The 19,338-nt window shown below is 41.1% G+C and overlaps 1 protein-coding gene across 1 annotated transcript; it reads right to left on the bottom strand.

Moving 5' to 3' along the window:
* Positions 1-256: 256 nt before the first annotated feature.
* Positions 257-17,860, bottom strand: STYX (serine/threonine/tyrosine interacting protein). The gene is made up of 11 exons (XM_082058053.1): positions 17,595-17,860; positions 7,692-7,724; positions 6,874-6,927; positions 5,668-5,765; positions 4,916-4,976; positions 3,615-3,651; positions 2,962-3,001; positions 2,829-2,879; positions 2,195-2,267; positions 1,448-1,541; positions 257-783 (listed from the first exon to the last, which is right to left on the bottom strand). The coding sequence occupies exons 1-11, from the start codon at positions 17,649-17,651 to the stop codon at positions 710-712; spliced, it is 672 nt and encodes a 223-aa protein (XP_081914179.1). The 5' UTR covers positions 17,652-17,860; the 3' UTR covers positions 257-709.
* Positions 17,861-19,338: the final 1,478 nt, after the last annotated feature.

Consider the following 19,338-nt stretch of genomic DNA (forward strand, 5'->3'; position numbering starts at 1 on the left):
GTATTAATTCAGCACATTAATCAGCACTCTGTTAAACTTTAACTTGTATAAAACAAGGTAGAGATTTTTAGAACAATATTCTATCTTAAATTGCTCTCAAGAGCGTCAGCCTCAAAATAATTCAGTATATAATGGGGTTTTATAACAAGGCAAAGAATTAAATACCAGTTAGATCACTGCTGTTCCTCACCTGCCAGTAGAGGTGCATAGTGCTGTTCATAAAGCGCATTTCTACAAGCATGACCGTCATACATACTGAGAACAAGGTGAGTTTTAGCAAACTTTTTCTTTACTAAAGTCTCTTGTTATAAATTACACAAATAACTTTATAAACAAATCCCCCCCCCGCTTGCATTTTGTTTAAAGTAATAACTTTATATCATACAAATAAAGAAATTTCAAGTATGAAAAGTGCATTATTGCAATAATACCTCTTTGCAAGTCCAAAAAATCTTGGTTTAGAATAAAACTGTAAAGTGTAAAAAAGGAATAAAACAATCAGTGCCATCTATTCATTCAAGAAGTCCAACATCTTAAAAATGATGCTTAGTGTGTTGCAGAGGCAGATTTACATCTGAAAGCAACTTGTAATTGAAAAGAAGCTATGTGTGTGTGTTCATCGCTTTGCATTATTAGTTCTTTTTTTCCCCAGTTTTCTTCACCTTTCTTGGCAGGAATTCACAGTACAAACAGCGCTCGGCCTCCAATATCATCCGTTCTGTGCTGCTGCCACTTGCATGGTTCCGAGTTCTTCATCCTCTTCGTGCATTCGCTTTAAACTCCCTGCAAGAGGAAGGAGGACGATCCTGAAAAGATCAGTTATACCTGCACACCGCTGCACGCAGGGCTACAGGGCAGTTGTCATTGTCATCTTGCAGGGACTCTACTCTTTGAAGACATTCAGCTTTTGGACAGTGCTGACCGCACTCTTCTTCCCTCACGCTTCTCCACATGGAAGAGAAATGTCCTAGAACACACCACTTTTTACACTCCCGTTACATCTCCCCCCAGGCTCCATTTTCAGGGACTTTTACCAGGTTGCTACTGTCACACCTCGAGATGATTACGGTAACATTTTTTACGTGCCCATATCCCCTGTCATCTGTTTAAAGTCACACCAAAACCTTTTTTCAGAGCAACTGCCTTCATTTTAAGAGCAGCAACTATGTGATGAACACTGGCTGCTTTCAACCTGTCGCTCTCAATTTCTCTAGGGAACTCGGGGGTTTTGAAGGACATAGGGAGACAGGGCCCTGCTCCAGAACAGCACTGAAGTGCAGACAACGCAGGGAAGTTCAACCGTAGGAGAACAGAATGTTTAATTACCACATACTAAAGTTTGAAGGCAGCTTGCACAGCAGCTGCAGCCAATTCCTTCCCAAAAGTTTGAGATTTGCTGCTGTTGGGGGTTTTACTTAAGGGGCATCACACACAGGAGGCTTCTGACCTGTAGAGCCAGGTGGAACTGAGAGGGATCTCTCCAGCTGCAGTGGTGACATCATCTGGATGGTTAATTTTGCTAGATAGATGGCTTCATATTCCTGAAAAAGGTTGATAATGCATATTTTTATTATTTGACATAATGCTTTGTATGGATAAGGAGGACTAATTCAGAGAGTTCATTAGGATGGACCAAGAGAGCACCTTATAGTAAAGCAGATATTTGAGAGAAGGGAAGATCTTTGTTGCTTTGATTTGAATGACAAGAACTGTCAGGAAGGCAGAACAAACAGAAACTTAAAGGATGACAAGAAATGGCTTTTAAAAACAGAGTAAACTTTCATGAAAGAAAAGAAATCTGTGAGACTGTTTAGAGAACTCACTGTTGCAATTCAGGCAGCAGAAACAACCCAAACTTAGAATATAGCAGCCTCAGAAATTTGTTACCAAGACAAACCACACATGGCCTTGAAGTTGCATTCCAGTGACCTGTTGCACTTTCAGTGCTACATGACAATCCCTTGAGGAGTTACTTAAAATCCCAAATAAATTTAGGATTTGCTTTGTCTAAAGCTCAAGTCAAATGAACCAGGATATACATTCATCTTCCTCCCCAGCTCAACTACAGCTTCTGACATTCACTTGAATCATACTTCTACAGTAAATGTTAAGCCTAAGTAGAAACAGCTGTTTTGCAGGAAGATGATTCATCAAATGGTTTTAGAGTTATGACCAGGGGGAAAAAAAAAGTCACCTGAAGTTGATGGACAAATCCAGCATTAGGATTAATACAGAATCTTCTTTCTTGAACATAAGTAAACGCATCCCTTATGAAGAGAAGAGAAAATACTTCAGTGGAAAACAGACTGTGACAAAAGTCTCTGTATGTTTCTGAAGAACTAATAATCGGAAAGAAGAGTCCTGAAACCACAATCTCTAAATGCTCCTCAGAACCCGGTTGTACAACTGAAATTGTTTGGGCAAAACAGGGAGCAGTAGTTCTAACACCCTATTTGCCCACCCGCCAGCTCTCTGGCCTGTTTTCACCATACTACCTACAACAGCCTCTTGGGCCTCTCCTATAGATTTACAGCAAGGCATCAATCTACATAGGCTGGTACCTAATTCTTAAATAAAGGATGTAAACACACCTGCAGTGAAATGGAATAAATCTGCCCTGTGTAAAGTCTTCACTCAGTAGGTAACAACTGGATTGTATACACACAACTGTTTACATTCCTTCAAAAATTATTATTTACTTACAGCACTTGAATTTAAAAAAAAAAAATATCTACAGACATATCAGATTCTTCATCTGTACTAAAGTGCTCTCTCATTTCAGCCTTTTCAGACAAATGCTTAACACCATGACCATGCTCTGCTCTTACCTGTACTTCACCCCAAACGTTTCCATTATGTACGCGATAACTAAGGCAGCACTGAAAAGAAACAACAAAAACTTAGGTAAAATATACTTTTATTTAGTAAAAAAAGTAATAAGCAGGATGGATAGTTTCCTACCTTCTAGAAATCCCTGCATTTCCATGGACAAGAACTTTTCCTGAGAAGGAAAAAAGCAAAACAAACCATACTTGTATAGACTGAAGAAAATGCTTTGAAATGTAGTTTTTCCATGTTGTGGAGAACTATACAATAGCAAGATGCATCCTACGAATAGCAGGTGTGTCTGACTTCACTCTAGATTACTAACTACACTCTATCCATTACTGCTCTAGGATACAGAAACATGAATTCCTGCTCCTCTCAGGATTTTGAGTAACAGCACCTGCATTCCAGGACCACAAGGCAGATTTAAGGCCCCACATTAGAGAGGGGGCAAAAACCCCTCATCCACGAAACACAGTTGTGTTTGAAGTGGAAAAGAAAACCAACAAGCCAAAGTGAAACAAAACCAACAAGACACACACACCAAAACCAACAACAAAACCACCACAGATACACAGAGAGGTTTGTTTTGCAGTCAGAGGCAAAAGAAAAGGAGGACACTTTGCTCTGAACTTGGGTAATATAGGTCAAGTCAAGCACAATAAAACCCCAAATTTAAGAATATCTCATAATATATATCAGCCTCTAATACATATCACTAAGTTAGTTTCAAAACTTAAACAACAATGTATTAGAAAATGAAGGGAAAAAAGTTAATATGGTCTTACCTCCACTTTGTAAACTTCCATCAATAAATTCTTTAGTCTAAATATAAAAATAAATACAAGAGTCAGTTTCAGATTATTCTAGATATTGCTGCTACTTGTGTTTAGATTGGGTAGAATTTTTGTATCAGTCTCTATATACAATGACAACAGTGAATTCTGTTCATACACACGTCACTTCAACTGACATTCATATTCCTTTTGTGCTTTTATCTACCCATAAAATTGTCAGTGAGAAGCCAGAAACAAAAATAAATAAATATCCAATCATGATGCCACATGTTATGCCACTATAATAAAAAGTAACTTCCACACATCTTTGCTTAACAGTTGAGGGGGAAAAAAACCAAACAGAAACCCACACGTCAACACCAATGTAGCCTGGACCACTCCATAGACACTTGTTTCTTCCTATAAGTTTTCCAATAATATATTCAGTAACAAAAGTAGCTCTAATAAATCTATAAGGCGAGATATGAGGTAGCGAGGTCAGTGGAATATCACCAGGTTGAAACAGCTGATGAGATGAAAAGCAAAAGCTAAATGATTTATGGTGGGGAGAACTCAAACTAGACTCTTAAAAATACATCACCCCAGAGCTACTGAGATGTCAGTGACTGCGAGATGTGCAAAGGATGCTGTTTGATCAAATGACATATTCAGAAAAGCTGCAAGCTCTGCGTTCGTGTTCTGCAAAAACACAAGCACCTCTGCCATACACAGGGAAGCCACAAGAGCTTTTGGGTTGGTCTTTTTTTTGGTGGGAGAAGGAATAAAATGCTTTTGCTCTTTTGCATACTAACTTAAATAAGGATTAAAAAAAACAAAAAGGCTCAAAACTATAAGTTTCTTGTATTTCCAAATGTCAGTATCTTTAACTTAGGTACTTTTTAATTCCTCTACAGTAAACAAGATGCTGTAAAACTTAGTTTCACCAACTCATTACTATTTCATGTTTAATTTGGTTTAGTATTTGATACAAGAGATATAAATAATATAAATAACTTTCCTACATGCCAAGGATTTCCAAAATAACTATCATTCTCTCATTACCTGTTTTTGGTTTGAGACCTGTCTTTTTTTTTATGAGATCAGAATAAGGTACATCTCTTAAAAATCTGCCTCAGCTTTTATACTTGTATAAAGGAGTTAATCACACTCACTAAAGTGGCAATAAGGCCACTTAAGAGTTCTCAGCTCTTCTAGGTGCCTCAGGCTGAGCATCCCAAATTTGCAACTGGTATCTGTTAGTTCAGAAAACTCTTACTGGGCATCTCCATTCCCATTAACACACAAATACTTACCATAGGGAAAAATCGTATTATATTCTCAACTGGATTATCTGCAATATCCAAGACTAAATACCTACAAGGAAAACAGATGCTATGAGCACACAGTAACACCGAATTGCTGCCACCAGCACACATCCAGCTGATCCAACCCCACTACCACACTCAAAAATCTGCAAAGGACACCAGCACCACCCTCCTGACTTTATTCTCTGGTCTGAGCTCCGGAACATCTGCAAACGAGCAACCTCATTTTGTGCGGAACCCTCTCGAACACCCCCTGACAAAATCACCTCTCTCAGTGGAAGAAATTCACGCCTGCTATGCTACAGGTGACTGACGTTGTTTAAAAGCAGCATACTACAAACACACACTCCATTGGTTTGTAAATATGGACCAGTGCTCTTTTCTGGGGCTTTACACAGTTTTTTCAGAAGTACACATGTCCTGATTAAGTTACCTCAAATGTTTTAATAGCAGGACAAACTATACTCAGAACTATAAAAATGAAGACAGTTACTGCAAATTAATGTATACTTCTCATTCACAGATTTGCCTACATCTAGAGTTTAGCAGGATGAATAAACTTCATGGTTTGGATCAAAGAGTCTTTCTATTCTTCAGCACATTTTTCAAATAGTTTTGACAACACGAAAATATTTGGAAAGAACACCAAGACAAAAAAAAATCTTGTTAAAGCAGAATAAGTAGTTTAAAAGTAAGACCTTTCATTGTTTGTAGGTCTGCATGTTACCATCATTTCTCACCTAAATAACTGTTGGAAGTTTGGTTTGATAAAATTTGCTTCAATGTTTTGCCGTATGCATATTACATGGGTTATGCCATGTTTCTGAAGTATAGGTAGCTGTGGAAAAAGAAAGGTTTTTAGAATTACTGAATCCATCATTGTACAGTAATAAAAAGAAAAGCTATACTTAAATATAGAACAGTGTTATATCATGTCCTCAAGGAAAACTGGAGTTAGTTTTCTCATATTCAAAGCACAGCATGAAAATCTTTGTCTTTCAAAAGACAAAATGCAACCATTAGGAGCTGCAAGAAAAGCCATTTCTAACAATGATAAAAGAGCAGGCAGTCGAGGCAGCATTCAATGAACTTGTCTCTGCCCACCTTTCACTTGGCTTGAAATTTCAAGTCCCTACATGATTTGCAGCCAGCACTGGAATCTTGCTGGAATCAGACCACTGAAATTAAGAAGATTTAAACTATGAGGTAAGCTTGGGGACACAAGCTTGGTCTTAGCAGTGCTTGACTTTATTGTAGGTGCAATTTATTTTACTACGTATGTGCGAGTTCCCAGTTCTGATTTATATCACAACACTTTAGCAAAGGAAACAGATTGCCTGATTGGTAATGTGTAAATCTCAAATATTTTATAATACATTTTTCTAAGAAAAATTATAATAAGCTTAAGTATAAGACTCCGTTTTAATGCAAGAAGCTCACACATGAATGCTCATTGCAATTAGTGTGCAAGTCACTCCAAACTTGCACTTTTCTGTGGTTTGTAAGGAGCAGGTAAAGCTGACTAGCTCAATTGAGAGATCATGCATGTGTGTGTGTACAAACACACGCAGGACTTCAAGTCACATTAAAAAACCCCCACAATCTGGGCTCTTTTTTGTTTTTTTCCTCCTGAAGTAACCCTTTATCTCACAAGATTGTTATGGAAAACACAGTTTTGTGTCAACTGCCCCAGTGTGTCCCTGACACAGCATTTCAGATTCACTCGGGGGAGCCCCAGAGACATCAGTCCCAGTGAAATAATCCTGCAGGATAAAAGCACCACCCTATAAATGCTTCATGTATTACTTATACTCCAGCATCATTCATGTTCCAGCTCAGGGTTGCAACCAAATTTACCCCTATATAGACAACACTTGAACATATTGTCACAGTAACTAATCATCACAGCAAAGTTTCCGTATGAGACACCATTCTGAAAATCGTACCTTGCTTTTCATAGCTGAAGAATATGGGCCTAAAAATAACCCAGGTAGAATTTCCTACGAGGCAGAAGAACAGACATTTAATACCAACTCAAAATTATTTGAAATAATACATTGCACTCAACTGAGACTATGGCCATGGAAACAAGTAATTTACGTACTAGTGAGAGATGTGTTATCAAGTGTCATTTTATAACAGGACAAGGGAAATAAAAATCAGTTTGGCAAAATAAAAGAAACATGATCTTTGTGCAGGAGAACTTGTTTTGGAAGAGGAATCAAGTCCTTTATTTGGACTGAGTTCCAGTTTGATTACTGCATCTTCCCCAGCCCCAGATCAAATGAAGGGAACTCTGACTTTTGTATATAATCATGTATTGTAATTAATTCCAATTTGCTCTCATGGAAAAAGATATACTCATGGTAAGTCTTCTAGCTTTGTCCTAACAGTAGGGAAATATTTTTAACCATTTATCTCCCCACCAATAAAGACATGTAGGTCTGCAGATCTTATATTGTGCAAAGATTTGGCTGACACCGCAGTAGGAAAATTTTCATTGTCTATTCTACTTGAGAACACTTAATTCCAACCAAATTTAAGTTAAAAAGCAAAGATCCAATACGTTTTTACCAATCATATAAAAACATTCACAAAGCAGTAGCAATCACTAAAATGAAGTATTTGGGGGATTCTGAAGAAAAGTATTTGCACTTTACCCCTAAAAACTGACTTTGATAGCAGCTCTTTTGTAGGGCACTTTCTTTCTCTTAGTGAACCCACCCATGGGTTGCGACTCGAACTGTAAATGAAAGTGTCATACCTGCATCTCTCTCCTCATGGGGTAGGTCCAATCCTTAAAATAAAACAAAAAATTACTATATAGGCACATCAAGGGAAAAACAAATTCAGACAGAAATTCTTCTGTAAAAGAATAAAAATCTATTTTCTGCAGATTGTACACGATACCTGCTACACAACAGGGCTGTTGCTTATGCTTACTGCTAACTCTCCACATTAACACTCAAGCGCAAGGAACATTATTTTGAAAGCTAATGTGAAGAAACCATAAGTATTCTACATTAGTGATGAAGCCTGTATAGAAGAGCTAGTGCACTGTACATCCACACCTCAGCTTAGAAACTTCCCTCTAGAGTGGGGAGATTAAAAAAAAAAAAAGGAAAAGGAAAAAGGCTTTAGAACATTCTGTACAAGCCACAGAAGAAAAAAAGAATCATTTGAGTGGTACATTCCTGCAGCCACTGGAAAAACAGAAGATAGCAAGTATAGCAGGTAACTCCCTTAAAATCCACACTGCCTCACCTAATGCATTCAAACTAACTTTATTTTGAATATTCAGGATTTAGCTTTAATAATTCCAGAAAGTTTTGTTGTCCATGAATACAGCAAGTCCTTCAAGTGAGTTTCCACTTTTTTCCATCCCAGACCGTTACACTGAAAGGATCTTTTCACAGCAAACACATACACTTGTGTTCAGCCACAAGGACGTGACGCTCCTGGTCAGTTAATTTATGGCAAGCATATTATAGCCCTCCACAAACCTCAGACCCAGAGTTTGCGAAGATTCACCCCTCGAAAACAACCTCTTCCCAGCTGACTATTCACTATCATCCAACTCAATCTATCAGAACTGTCTGGGGCAAATGCCAGGATCAACATTTTCATCCTTTGCTCCATTTTACAGAACTGTCGAAGCTGAACAGAAAAATGCTCAGGCAGACGCTATTCCTGTCATCCCTTCTTTGCAACTCCCACTGTCCTCTATTAACAGGCTCTTACTCATTCTTTGACCCTCACACACGAAGGAGTTGTATCTGAGATCACAGTTACCAGCTGGAGAGACAAAAAAAAGGAAATAGTCAAACATATCAAATCCAATAGACCGCATACATTTATTTACATAACTTTGTTGGTTGCTCCACACACAGCGGCAGCTAAGAAAAAGCTTTGCCATATGTCGTTCTTGTTAATGTTCCAATCTCCTCCAAACTATGAGAAAGTTCAACTCCTAAATATTCAACCTCTGAAGTGAGATCAGGATTACACTAAGGAAGCTCCAGGACCCTAAACTGCAGCACCGTCCACCTTTGCACCGGTAGCATCAATTTCACATTAATTCCCTTTTTATTAAGGCATACAAGAAAAATCCAGTGCTTCCCTCAGACACACACAGCTACACAGTGAGGTTTTGCTAGCTTGTGTTAGTGGAATTACAAAGGATTTTAGTATCAGTAAAGTTATCCTGGAAACCACTTGAATTGAATCTGGGACAGCGTTTCTGAGAAAGCAAACAAACCTTAAGCCACTCCAAACAATTCTTTGAATACTGCCTAAAATGGTAGTACAAATGGGGAAATAAAATGCACTGAAATGGTCTTTGCTAAAGAGGCAGAGAGGTAGCTAAATTATTTCTGCATGTTCCAGCTGTAATAATAAAAGTTCCTGGTAGTAGAAATCCTGTGACAAAAGCATGGTTTTTTACAGAACTGTATCCTTTGAAGGTTGACCTTAGAGTCCTTTAGCATAACCCTGCTGTCTCACTGCATCGACAAAAGCATAATTCACTCATCAAAAAGCAAGAAAACCCCAATTTTGTCCAAGTATAAATGCAATAGTGAGAGTAATAAACTCTGAAAAAGCTCCAGGAGCATACAAGCACCTAAGTGGGTTTATTACTCTATTTGTAGAAGAGTCCTAATCTGGAGTATAATGAAAACACAAATTCATCAGTATTTTGGTCAAGGGGACTTAATAATACATTACAAATATTCCTTTTAAATGCATTAGGAGTGGGAAATGATGTTAGTCCCAACAGCTGTAAGCTGTGCAAAAGAAGCAGGGAAGAATTTAGCAATATACAGTCCAAAGGAAAGCAAAACCCAAAAGACAACAGATGCCACAGATGTTCTGAACAAGAAAAAAAAACACTAGTATTTGCTCCAGACATCAGTCTACAATGTTCTTCAAGAAGCCAAAAAGGTACAGTTTCCACTAGGATCTGGTGTGCAAAATAAATATCTGAAAGATGTATAAAGAAAACATGATATCTGAGACAAGGACACAAACTACTGAAAAAATTATTTTGGTGATTCCCTGACAGCCCTTCAAGGCTTTTAAAACTAAGATTGCTCAAATGTTATGCAAAATTATGTAAAAAAAAAAAAAAAAAAAAAAAGGTCTATTAATGTAGACTGAACCCAACCAGAGGTCTCGTTTTAAGGAATTAATTCACCAACCACGTTTTCCACACTGTTTGAAGCATCCAGCAGACAAATAATAACTGAAAGTTTCTCTTTTTATCAGACCGAATACAAGAATTTTGCTAAGAAAATGACTGATGATGCTAAAGTTGGATAGATTAACAGCACTGCTTGCTGCTCAGTATTTGGTAGATTCTACCAACTAAGTGACAACTCACTGGAATAAGTGCTCTTCAATACCCACAAGACAAAAAGCAAAGAGAAGGAAGGCGAAACACCCTCCCAATCCTAAATGAAACTTTAGGAGGAGCCACTCACCCCGACAGATCTTCCCAAACTCAACTGTGATTCATTGATGGACAAGTTTAAAAGATATCTCCACTGTTTTGCTGAGGGTGTTCGCAGCACGTATCTGCTGTATTTTGTGTTTGCACAAATGCCAGGGACTAAGTGCTTCGGCTACTGCCCCAGAATGGAGCAACTAGCAAGAGAAAAGGGAATACAAAGCCCTCCCTTCCCTACCTACAGCCAGACTCTAGTCAAAACACATTGAGGATGCAAATGAACAGGTGAGACCTGTCTATGCTACAAACGGCTTCTTGATACCCAATATCCAAATGACATCAAGAGTTATAGTTATTTTGTTAATATTTCGCCATAGATATACCTGTTCTTCTTTAGAAGAAGAGTTTAATGGCAAAAAACCTGACAGCTCACACTGACATGCGCAAATGCACGTACACATGGACTTTATCCTGAAAGAGTGACCTTGGCTAGGACCTAATAGAGAATTCATATTATTAATTTTTTAATTAGTTTAACAGCCCTGACACTTGTCTATGCTCAGGATCTGCACAAAAGTAAAGCCTGTGTTTCTTAAATGTGGCAGCACAACGTACCTCATGCAACCTGCATATGCCTCACCAGAAGGAATGTAGTGAAACGCATATACATGACATCGCTTAACTGGTTCCTAACCACAAGTTTAAGTCTGATGACCTAGCTAATTTTCACATACAAAAGTATATCCTAGTTAGTCTTTGACAAAGCTCAGCTTTGCTTGAAAGGCAATTTGCAGTACTGCACTTGCATTATTATGGTTAAACTGCTGCTGCCTTATAATTAGTAGATCTTGCAAACCACAGCTATCCTGGATGAAGGAAGAAGCTCTCAAAGGTGCTGAAAAAAACACCAGTAAAATAAATCAAATCAGTAGTTTAAAGGAGGAGAATCCAACATCAAGAAGTATCTTTTCTAGACTTTCAGCCGCTGTTCCTGATCTGCTGACATCACAGGGCACCAGCCACCATCTACAGTGACTCCTTCCCTGCTTTCAAGACCATTACTCAAGTCCTTTTGAAAAGCTACACACAACTCCCTGTAAAAATTTCCTGACCACTCTAGGTTTCTGACCCTTTTCCAACACTCAGCTCTTTTGTTGTTGATTAATAGCATCACTTACCTCTCTGTACAGATTTCTCTTGCCATCACAATTCATCACAGCAAGACTTGTGCACAATTGATCGCTCCTCATGTACCTCAAGAATCTATGGCTGTCAGAATCCTCTTGCCTAAATTTGTTTCCCTGTCTAGTGGAATATTCATATAGGCTTTAACACTCAAAAATCTCTCCTCCAGACCTGGTACAACATTCTTCTGCAAGTGGTGAAATCAAAGCTGAAGACAACTGTTACGGCAGTGACAGCCACACATTCTGCTGACCTGCTTCAGTTCTTTCCTCTTCTCTTGGCTATAACTCTGTACCATTCTGTATAGGAAATTAAATTACAGCTAAATAGTATTATATCAGAACAGTTAAAGAGCTGAATTATATTAACTGCCAATACTATCATCACCCCCCTCCCCTTACCAGGCTACAGCCTGGATTGTGGATGGGTCTTGATCTGTTCTGAGGAAGTTCTAAGTCTAATTGACATGATGAAATGAGATAATATCTTCAATTTGAAAGTATTTTAGACAATATATTGGAAAATAAAAACAACAAGCCTCCCAGCTCAAATAGTCCAACAAAAGGGAGCCAGGGGTGTCATTAAAGACCTGCACAAAAATAAAGCTAGTTACAGCAACAGACTTTGTAAAGTGGAATAAACTATTGTCAAAAGAAAGAATGAAATATTAAAGTAGTAACAGAGCATACTCATTTGCCATCTTTTAATAAGAAAACAGAAAAATTAAATGAAGCACTAAAAACATTCAAGAAAAATACCTGAATGTTACTGCAACCTGTTACGTCTCTCCTTGTAAAGCATGCTGCTCTAAGGGCCTCAAAATTAGCTACAAACAAGACTGAAATGAAAGGCTGCGTTTTCAGTTTTGGTCACGCTTCATGTTCTTGGACATAGTTATTCCAGGTAGCAGCTTTTTTTTTTTTTAATATGTGTGTGTATATATACATATATTTCAAGTAGAAGTCCTAGTGCAAGTATATAAAATATAACAAATTAAACTCACTCTTTTTGTTCACTCAAGATGTGGGCATGTAACTAACAAGAGCAAAGCTGTACTAGCAGGGTTAAGGCAGGGTTAAGTCAGGCTTTGACCAGGCTTCTAACCCAAACCAGCACTGGTTAAAGGGTGAGGTGACAGTCCCAGCCTTGCACAGTTGTCTAATCCCATAGTCACCACACTCAGGAGACCAGAATGACCCCAAACTAACAGCTTTTTTTAGCAGAACTCATTGTGTACTGAGTAAGCTCCCTGCTCCTGGTCACCACAGGTCAGACAAGTGTCGGGACAAAACCGGTGACAACACTGGATGGTTGGCAGGATGGGAAAAGCCACTCTTCAGCAAAATCAGCTATTTGATGGGGTTTACTGTAACAGCAAGCACCCCCGCAGTCACAGATTCCACTTGGGCCAGTCTTGACAATGGGAACTGGTGCTGAAGAGCGTTTTCTGGGTATTTGTGAAGCACTCGGACAATGGGATGTCCTCATCATGCCAACATTTTTGCTTTTAGAAATCCAGAGGAATACAAAAGCAGGAAGGTGGGGAAGAAAAAACAAGAGCAGGTGGGAATGATAGAACACACAGGGGAAGGAAGAAGCACACAACAGGATAATAGAGGTTATTTTGGCAAAGAGAAACACAAGCCATGGAAAAGGATAAAAAGTAGACTAAAGCAACCAAATGGAAAGTAAAAAACATTTGTTTCTTCTTTATGTTTCTATTTGTCCCATTCTGTAATATTGGTCCAAAAAGACATCTCTACTGGCTTACTAAATACCAATTAGCACCCAGGATGATCAGCACTGGTTTCATTAAAGCAGAAGAAAGCAGTGAAGGCAGAATTCTTCAGCTTATATGAAGCACATAGCCAAGTAGCAAGACTGCCACACCTTTCATATTATTTTCTTTTTAAACAGACTTGCACAGAAGCAGAGACTCATCAGATTTTTTTCTAGCAGTATTTCTCCTGCACTTATCCCACAGCATTTCTACCCGCTAAAATAAAAGGTCTCATCAATTTGCTTTTTACAAAATACCTGTGGAATGAGCACTAATAAAAAGGTTTTAGTGGCAACCAGTAAAGGAAAAATTATATTCAGGTAATTATTGTTTATAATGGTATAAATATATACTAAAAAGGCATGAAAAAGGATATGACAGCCTCGTGAGATGGGCTATATTGAGACAGCCAAGGACCACACAGGTCTCCTTACAATCCTCATTTAGATTAAAAAAAAAAAAAAACAAACCACACATTTTAAGTCCTCAGTTCTACAAACTGCTCCCATTATGAACTACCTTACATCTGTGCAGATGCCTCTGCACTTCAACAGGCTGCCCGTGGATAAAAGCTGTAAGTTGATCACAACTGACACAAGCACTCAACCTCAGCTGCCACAGTGCAATTCTGATACACGCAGAGTATTCTGATAGCATCCCACAGAGCCGGGATCAAAATCTGTCACCTGATTTACATTTCCCAGCATGACACGACGACTGTTTTAAATTTCTTTTGCTCTATTATGTGGGCAGGCAAAATTAAATATTATAACATGGGCTTCCTACTTATTTTAAAGAGTCTGCAGAGGAGGGGAATCAATTTATATTTGTTTAGGGGGTTATTTGTCTCCTATCAAAAAGCAAGAGTAAAAAAAGCTTAAGAAATTTGTGCCACTTTTACATGGGCTGCACTACTGCATAGTTTAAAAAGCAATCAAAAATATATTAGCATTTCAGACTAAACATAGTTGTCAAGAAATGTACATTTCTTCAAAAGCTGATGATAAAATGGCAAATATGACTGCTTAGTCAATAAGCTGATAATTCCATCACAAAAACCATGGAGAGTCTTAAAAAAAAATTCTAAATACATCATGAATACTAGTTTACTGAGCCTGCTTGCAAGCAAATACAAAGAAATGAAGTGGTAATCATTCTGCATTCCCATTACATATATCCTAGTGCTATTCTTATTTGTTTAAAATTTCATGGGAAAAACATAATTTCCAGTAAATTCCTTGAATTATTCCAGTCTTTATTTACCATATTTCCAAAAGTGTTAAGATGTCTCAGTACCAACATACCAGCATGCACTAACTGTTATTAACCCAACCCTCTTCTAACACATCTTTAGCCATACACGTTTATACTGGAGCAAAAAAAATACAGCACTTCTCAAATTTAAGAAAGTTTGAGACCTCATCTTGGGAAATGTGCCAATTTTAGAAAAAGACATACAAGTCTAAGCTTAGAAATGGTTTCCATGCCACGTTCAATCACTATTACTCATAAGACTTTCGCATATTCACTACCACCAATCCATAAATGAACATGTAGAGTTTACAGACATTCAGGGCATATAACAGAAAAGCTTTGCGAGAACAATGAGTTATGTGTTAAATATCCAAAAATCTAGTTTATCCCGGGCTTCATTAGCTCACCTTGCAGAACTGAACAATTTGCCCAGCCTGCAGCCAGCACACAAGAGTGGGCGGGAGGGAGCACTGACGCAAACTCGATCCTGTCTGTGCTTGACCTGTAACAAACATGGTTTCGCCACCTGAATGAACTTTGAGTACACAAAACTACAGGATAAAAAAAGTGACGCATGTCACTAAGTAATCAGAACAATAATTTCTGGTCTGTCAGTTCCTGAGATTATGTCAGATGAGGAATACAAAGGCAGCAGAACTCTCTCCAGCAGGTAAATACCACCAGCGCTTCTTAACGCGGCATTTCACAAGCTCCAAAAAGTACCATAAGCTAAGGCCAGCTGTTTAAAAACCCAGCAATTTTTAATACTATGAATGGATTAAGGACATCACAAACCATCTACAGACCAGAAAAATGACCTGTTTACCTAAAGCACATTTCTGTAGCCTGCCAAAGTCAACCCAACCACCAGCTGCTGTCACCCCCTCTGCAGAGAGCCTTGCCCAGTCTCTGATTTCTCCTTGGGCCAGCCCTGGGGAGTGTGAAGTTGTGCAATCAGCCAGATCGGCTCACTGATTTGGCTTTTTTTTAAATTATTATTTAACCTATCACATGGTTACTAGTGAGAAGGGAGCTGGGGGGTGGCAGTTAGATTGCCTTCAAACGACTGCAAAGTTGTGGTTACTCTTGAGCAGCCTACACCAGGAAGCAAAGCTGGGACTCCCCAAGTTCTCTCTCCTCCACTTCCCCTCCAATATCTTAAAGTCCAGTCTACCAAGGTGGCACTAAACCATACCTAACCCACTTCCTGAAATACTATTAAGGAGTACTCCTCATTAAAGAGCCTCCTCGCAACAAGACACGAGATATTATCTTTAGCTTTCCACTAATAACTACATATTGTGGAGAGCATTATTTTAGTTTCCTTAGTTTGCTTTTCTAAGGCATCTTCTTAAGGACTGGGCTAAAGTCTCTTACACTTTGTTTAAGAAGCTAGCTCCACAAGCTAACTTTGCTGTTTCCCCCAAATACTCCAACTACAGCATATTTAGATCCAGTCAGACACAAATCTAAGGTGTTGAAAATAAATTAACTTAGTTTTTAAAAACAGTCCTTGAAATTCTCAGCTATGGTCTCACAGAACGTTAAGTTCTAACATTCTATACATTATACTATTAAGAGACGGAGCATGGAAAAAGCAAAACAAAATCCACTCTGAAGGACACTGTATTATAATCTCAGTTTTCATTAGCTAAGAGTTGTTAGACTGACAGTGACCTCTGTTTTCGAAACTATTTTAACCTCATACTTCTTTTTAGCTATTCTTGCTATAAACAGGTTTGAAAAGCCATACAGCCTAATCTAGTTTCTTCATAAAGGATTTTAAAATCAAAGAAGTTACAAGCCTCAGGATGGTATAATATATAATTTGCGTTCAGATACAAACTGATTACAACTTTATGAAAGCAATGAGATTACTTGTAAACGCCTCCATAGCTTTCAAGTGAAGAGGGTATTAAATCTTGACAAGAAAACCAAAACAGATAATCACATAGTAACTTCTATATTTCAGGCAACTTACCACAATTACAACATTCAACAATAACTCCATTAAAACAGAAAAAAAAAAATGCCGGTGCTTATGAAATATACAACAATCTATGGACCTCTGAGGAGCTCGGATACTCTCAACTTCCCGCACAAACACTGTGACATTTTGCATTAAATATCTGACGCTGTCAAAGTGGAACACTCGGGGCTGTTTGTGACACATGAAGCACACCAGCAGTGTCCAGGGTCACAACAGAGAGGTTACGCCAAGTTCAGAAATCAGACACCAAACCGACCCGGCTTCTCTGACACCATGCAGGGTGCAGTTCAGCCTTGGCAGATATTGCCACCTGTCATAGTTTGCAGAGAAGTCTTGGCTCCTGAACATCATAAAAATGCCTCCCCGATAGACTCACCAGAATGCCAAATTGTTTCTTGAGTATCTAAGAGTTAGTAGACGGCAACTGTGTGTAAGGGGACACGCAGGTACTCAATGCTAGCAGCTCATCACCTTTCTGCACGTACAAAAAAAGGGGCAAGCAGGCAGGCGGCAGATGGAGGACAGGACTAATGACCATACAAAGGGAGAGTGAACAGGCAAGGGAAAGCAAGTAGAAGGCTAGGATACGGTGAAGCACAGAAGAGGGGACATGAGAGACAACAGGCTGAGCGGGGCCACCATTAGTGAGGAGAGAGGAACGGGGGGGATCGCGGTAGGGCGGGCACGGGGGGGGCGTGAGGCCAATGGAACCGGCGGGGAGCAGCGGGGAGGGCCGGAGGATGCGGTGGGTGGTCCCAGGGCCTGCGGTGTCCCCGGTACAGGGGGGAGCGGGCGGACCGGCGCCTCGGTGGGGACCCGTGGGGGCGATAGCCAGGCCCGGGGGGAGCGGGAGACAGCTCACGGTGAGGAGGGCTGGCAGTGGGGACCTGCCCGCGGGGGGTCACGGCCCCCCGGCCCGGGACACCGGGACCATCCGCGCTGGAGGCCGGCGCGGCAGCTGTCCCCGCGGTTCTTCTCAGGCGGGGCCGAGCGGCGGCGCCGAGAAGCTCACCTCAGAGTCCTCTTTGGCCTGCGGCAGCGCGGGGAAGGCCGGCTTGGCGAGCTCCATGGCCGAGCGCTCTCCGGGCGGGGCAGGACCAGGCAGGGGCGGCTATTTGGGCAGCGGGCCCGCAGGCTCCGGCTCAGGAGCGGCGGCAGGAGGAGGCGGAGGAGGCGGCGGCGCGCTTAGCCGCTCGCGCCCGGCCGCCATGCTGCTGCTGCTGCTGCCTCTTCCCTCCGCCTCCTCCTCCCGCCGCCGCTCCCCCGCCCTTCCGCCCGCCCCCGGCTCCGCTCCGGCGGCGCCTCCGCCCCCGCCCCGCCCCAACCGCCCCGCCCTCAACGGCCGCCGCGCGCGGGGGCGGTGCCGCCAACGGCCGCGCGCGCGCTGCCCCCTCACAGCGGCTCCCCCGGCGGAGCGCAGGAAGCGCCGGTCGCTCCCGGCTCCGTTCGTTAACCCCTCACGTCCCCACTCACAACTTCTTCAGCGGGCCCTTCTCCCGCCGCAGGTCCAGCTACTCCGGGCCGAAGCGCCTCACGCCCCAGCCGCCACAGCGCTCCCCGCCGGCCCACAGCCATTAGCGCTTCCGAAGATGTTCTTCCTCCCCTCACCCTGCCATTGCTTGTAGTCTCTTTCTTCTCATACGCAGATCAAACAGCTTCCATTTTGGCAAGCAGAAATCAGAAAGACGTTGCCTGCCTCAAATTTTGGCTGATGCCACAAATGGGGTCACAGAATCACAGAAATTAAGGGATTGGAAGGGACCTGGAAAGCTCATCCAGTGCAATCCCCCCATGGAGCAGGAACACCCAGATGAGGTTACACAGGAAGGTGTCCAGGCGGGTTGGAATGTCTGCACAGAAGGAGACTCCACAACCTCCCTGGGCAGCCTGGGCCAGGCTCTGCCACCCTCACTAAGAAGTTTCTTCTCAGGTTTAAGTGGAACCTCCTGTCTTTCAGTTTGTACCCATCGCCCCTTGTCCTATCATTGGTTGTCACGGAGAAGAGCCTGGCTCCATCCTCCTGACACTCACCCTGTATATATTGATAACCATGAATGAGGTCACCCCTCAATCTCCTCTTGTCCAGCTCCAGAGCCCCAGCTCCCTCAGCCTTTCCTCACACGGGAGATGCTCCACTCCCTTCAGCATCTTGGTGGCTGCGCTGGACTCTCTCCAGCAGTTCCCTGTCCTGCTGGAACTGAGGGGCCACAACTGGACACAATATTCCAGGTGTGGTCTCCCCAGGGCAGAGTAGAAGGGGAGGAGAACCTCTCAACCATTTTCAAGCAGCTCCTCTTTGCACATGGGAGACACCCTCTGACACCCCAGTCTTGCAGCAGGAACCTATTTTTCCGCTTTTTCAGGTTCCCTGGTCCCATGCTCCACTGGACATCACTCCAAACTATTTAAACACTTGGCTCATTTGCTCATTTCCCTCTTGAGAAATCTTTGACAATCACATTTCAGCAACCATCCTTTCAGCACTGCCATTTCCTTTCAGTGAAAGATGGAAAATTAAACAGCAAAGGAGAAAGCAACAGTAGAACTGCAGCTTCCACCTCCAGCTGGCATCAAGAATAGGAAGAGGGACAACTTTCAGTAGCCTTCGCTTATAGCCCAAACTTCAAAAATGAGTTTTAACCACCCCCAGGGCTAAAGGAAACAGTTTGCCACCTTTTACCCTTCTCCAAGGTAAGTAAAGGCAGCAGTTCAGTTCACTGTTGACATCACTGCAGTGCTCAGAAACTGTCTTTTCA

Source organism: Streptopelia decaocto (genome assembly GCF_964273445.1).
Source record: "Streptopelia decaocto genome assembly, chromosome: 7".
Classification (NCBI taxonomy): domain Eukaryota; kingdom Metazoa; phylum Chordata; class Aves; order Columbiformes; family Columbidae; genus Streptopelia; species Streptopelia decaocto.

Coding starts and splice junctions, on each gene's coding strand:
- STYX (XM_082058053.1), bottom strand. CDS start 17,651: ATGGAGCTCGCCAAGCCGGCCTTCCCCGCGCTGCCGCAGGCCAAAGAG. Junction 4,977..5,667: donor AACTTCCAACAGTTATTTAG/GTGAGAAATGAT, acceptor TTTTCCTTGTAG/GTATTTAGTCTTGGATATTG. Junction 3,652..4,915: donor TAATACGATTTTTCCCTATG/GTAAGTATTTGT, acceptor TTTTATATTTAG/ACTAAAGAATTTATTGATGG.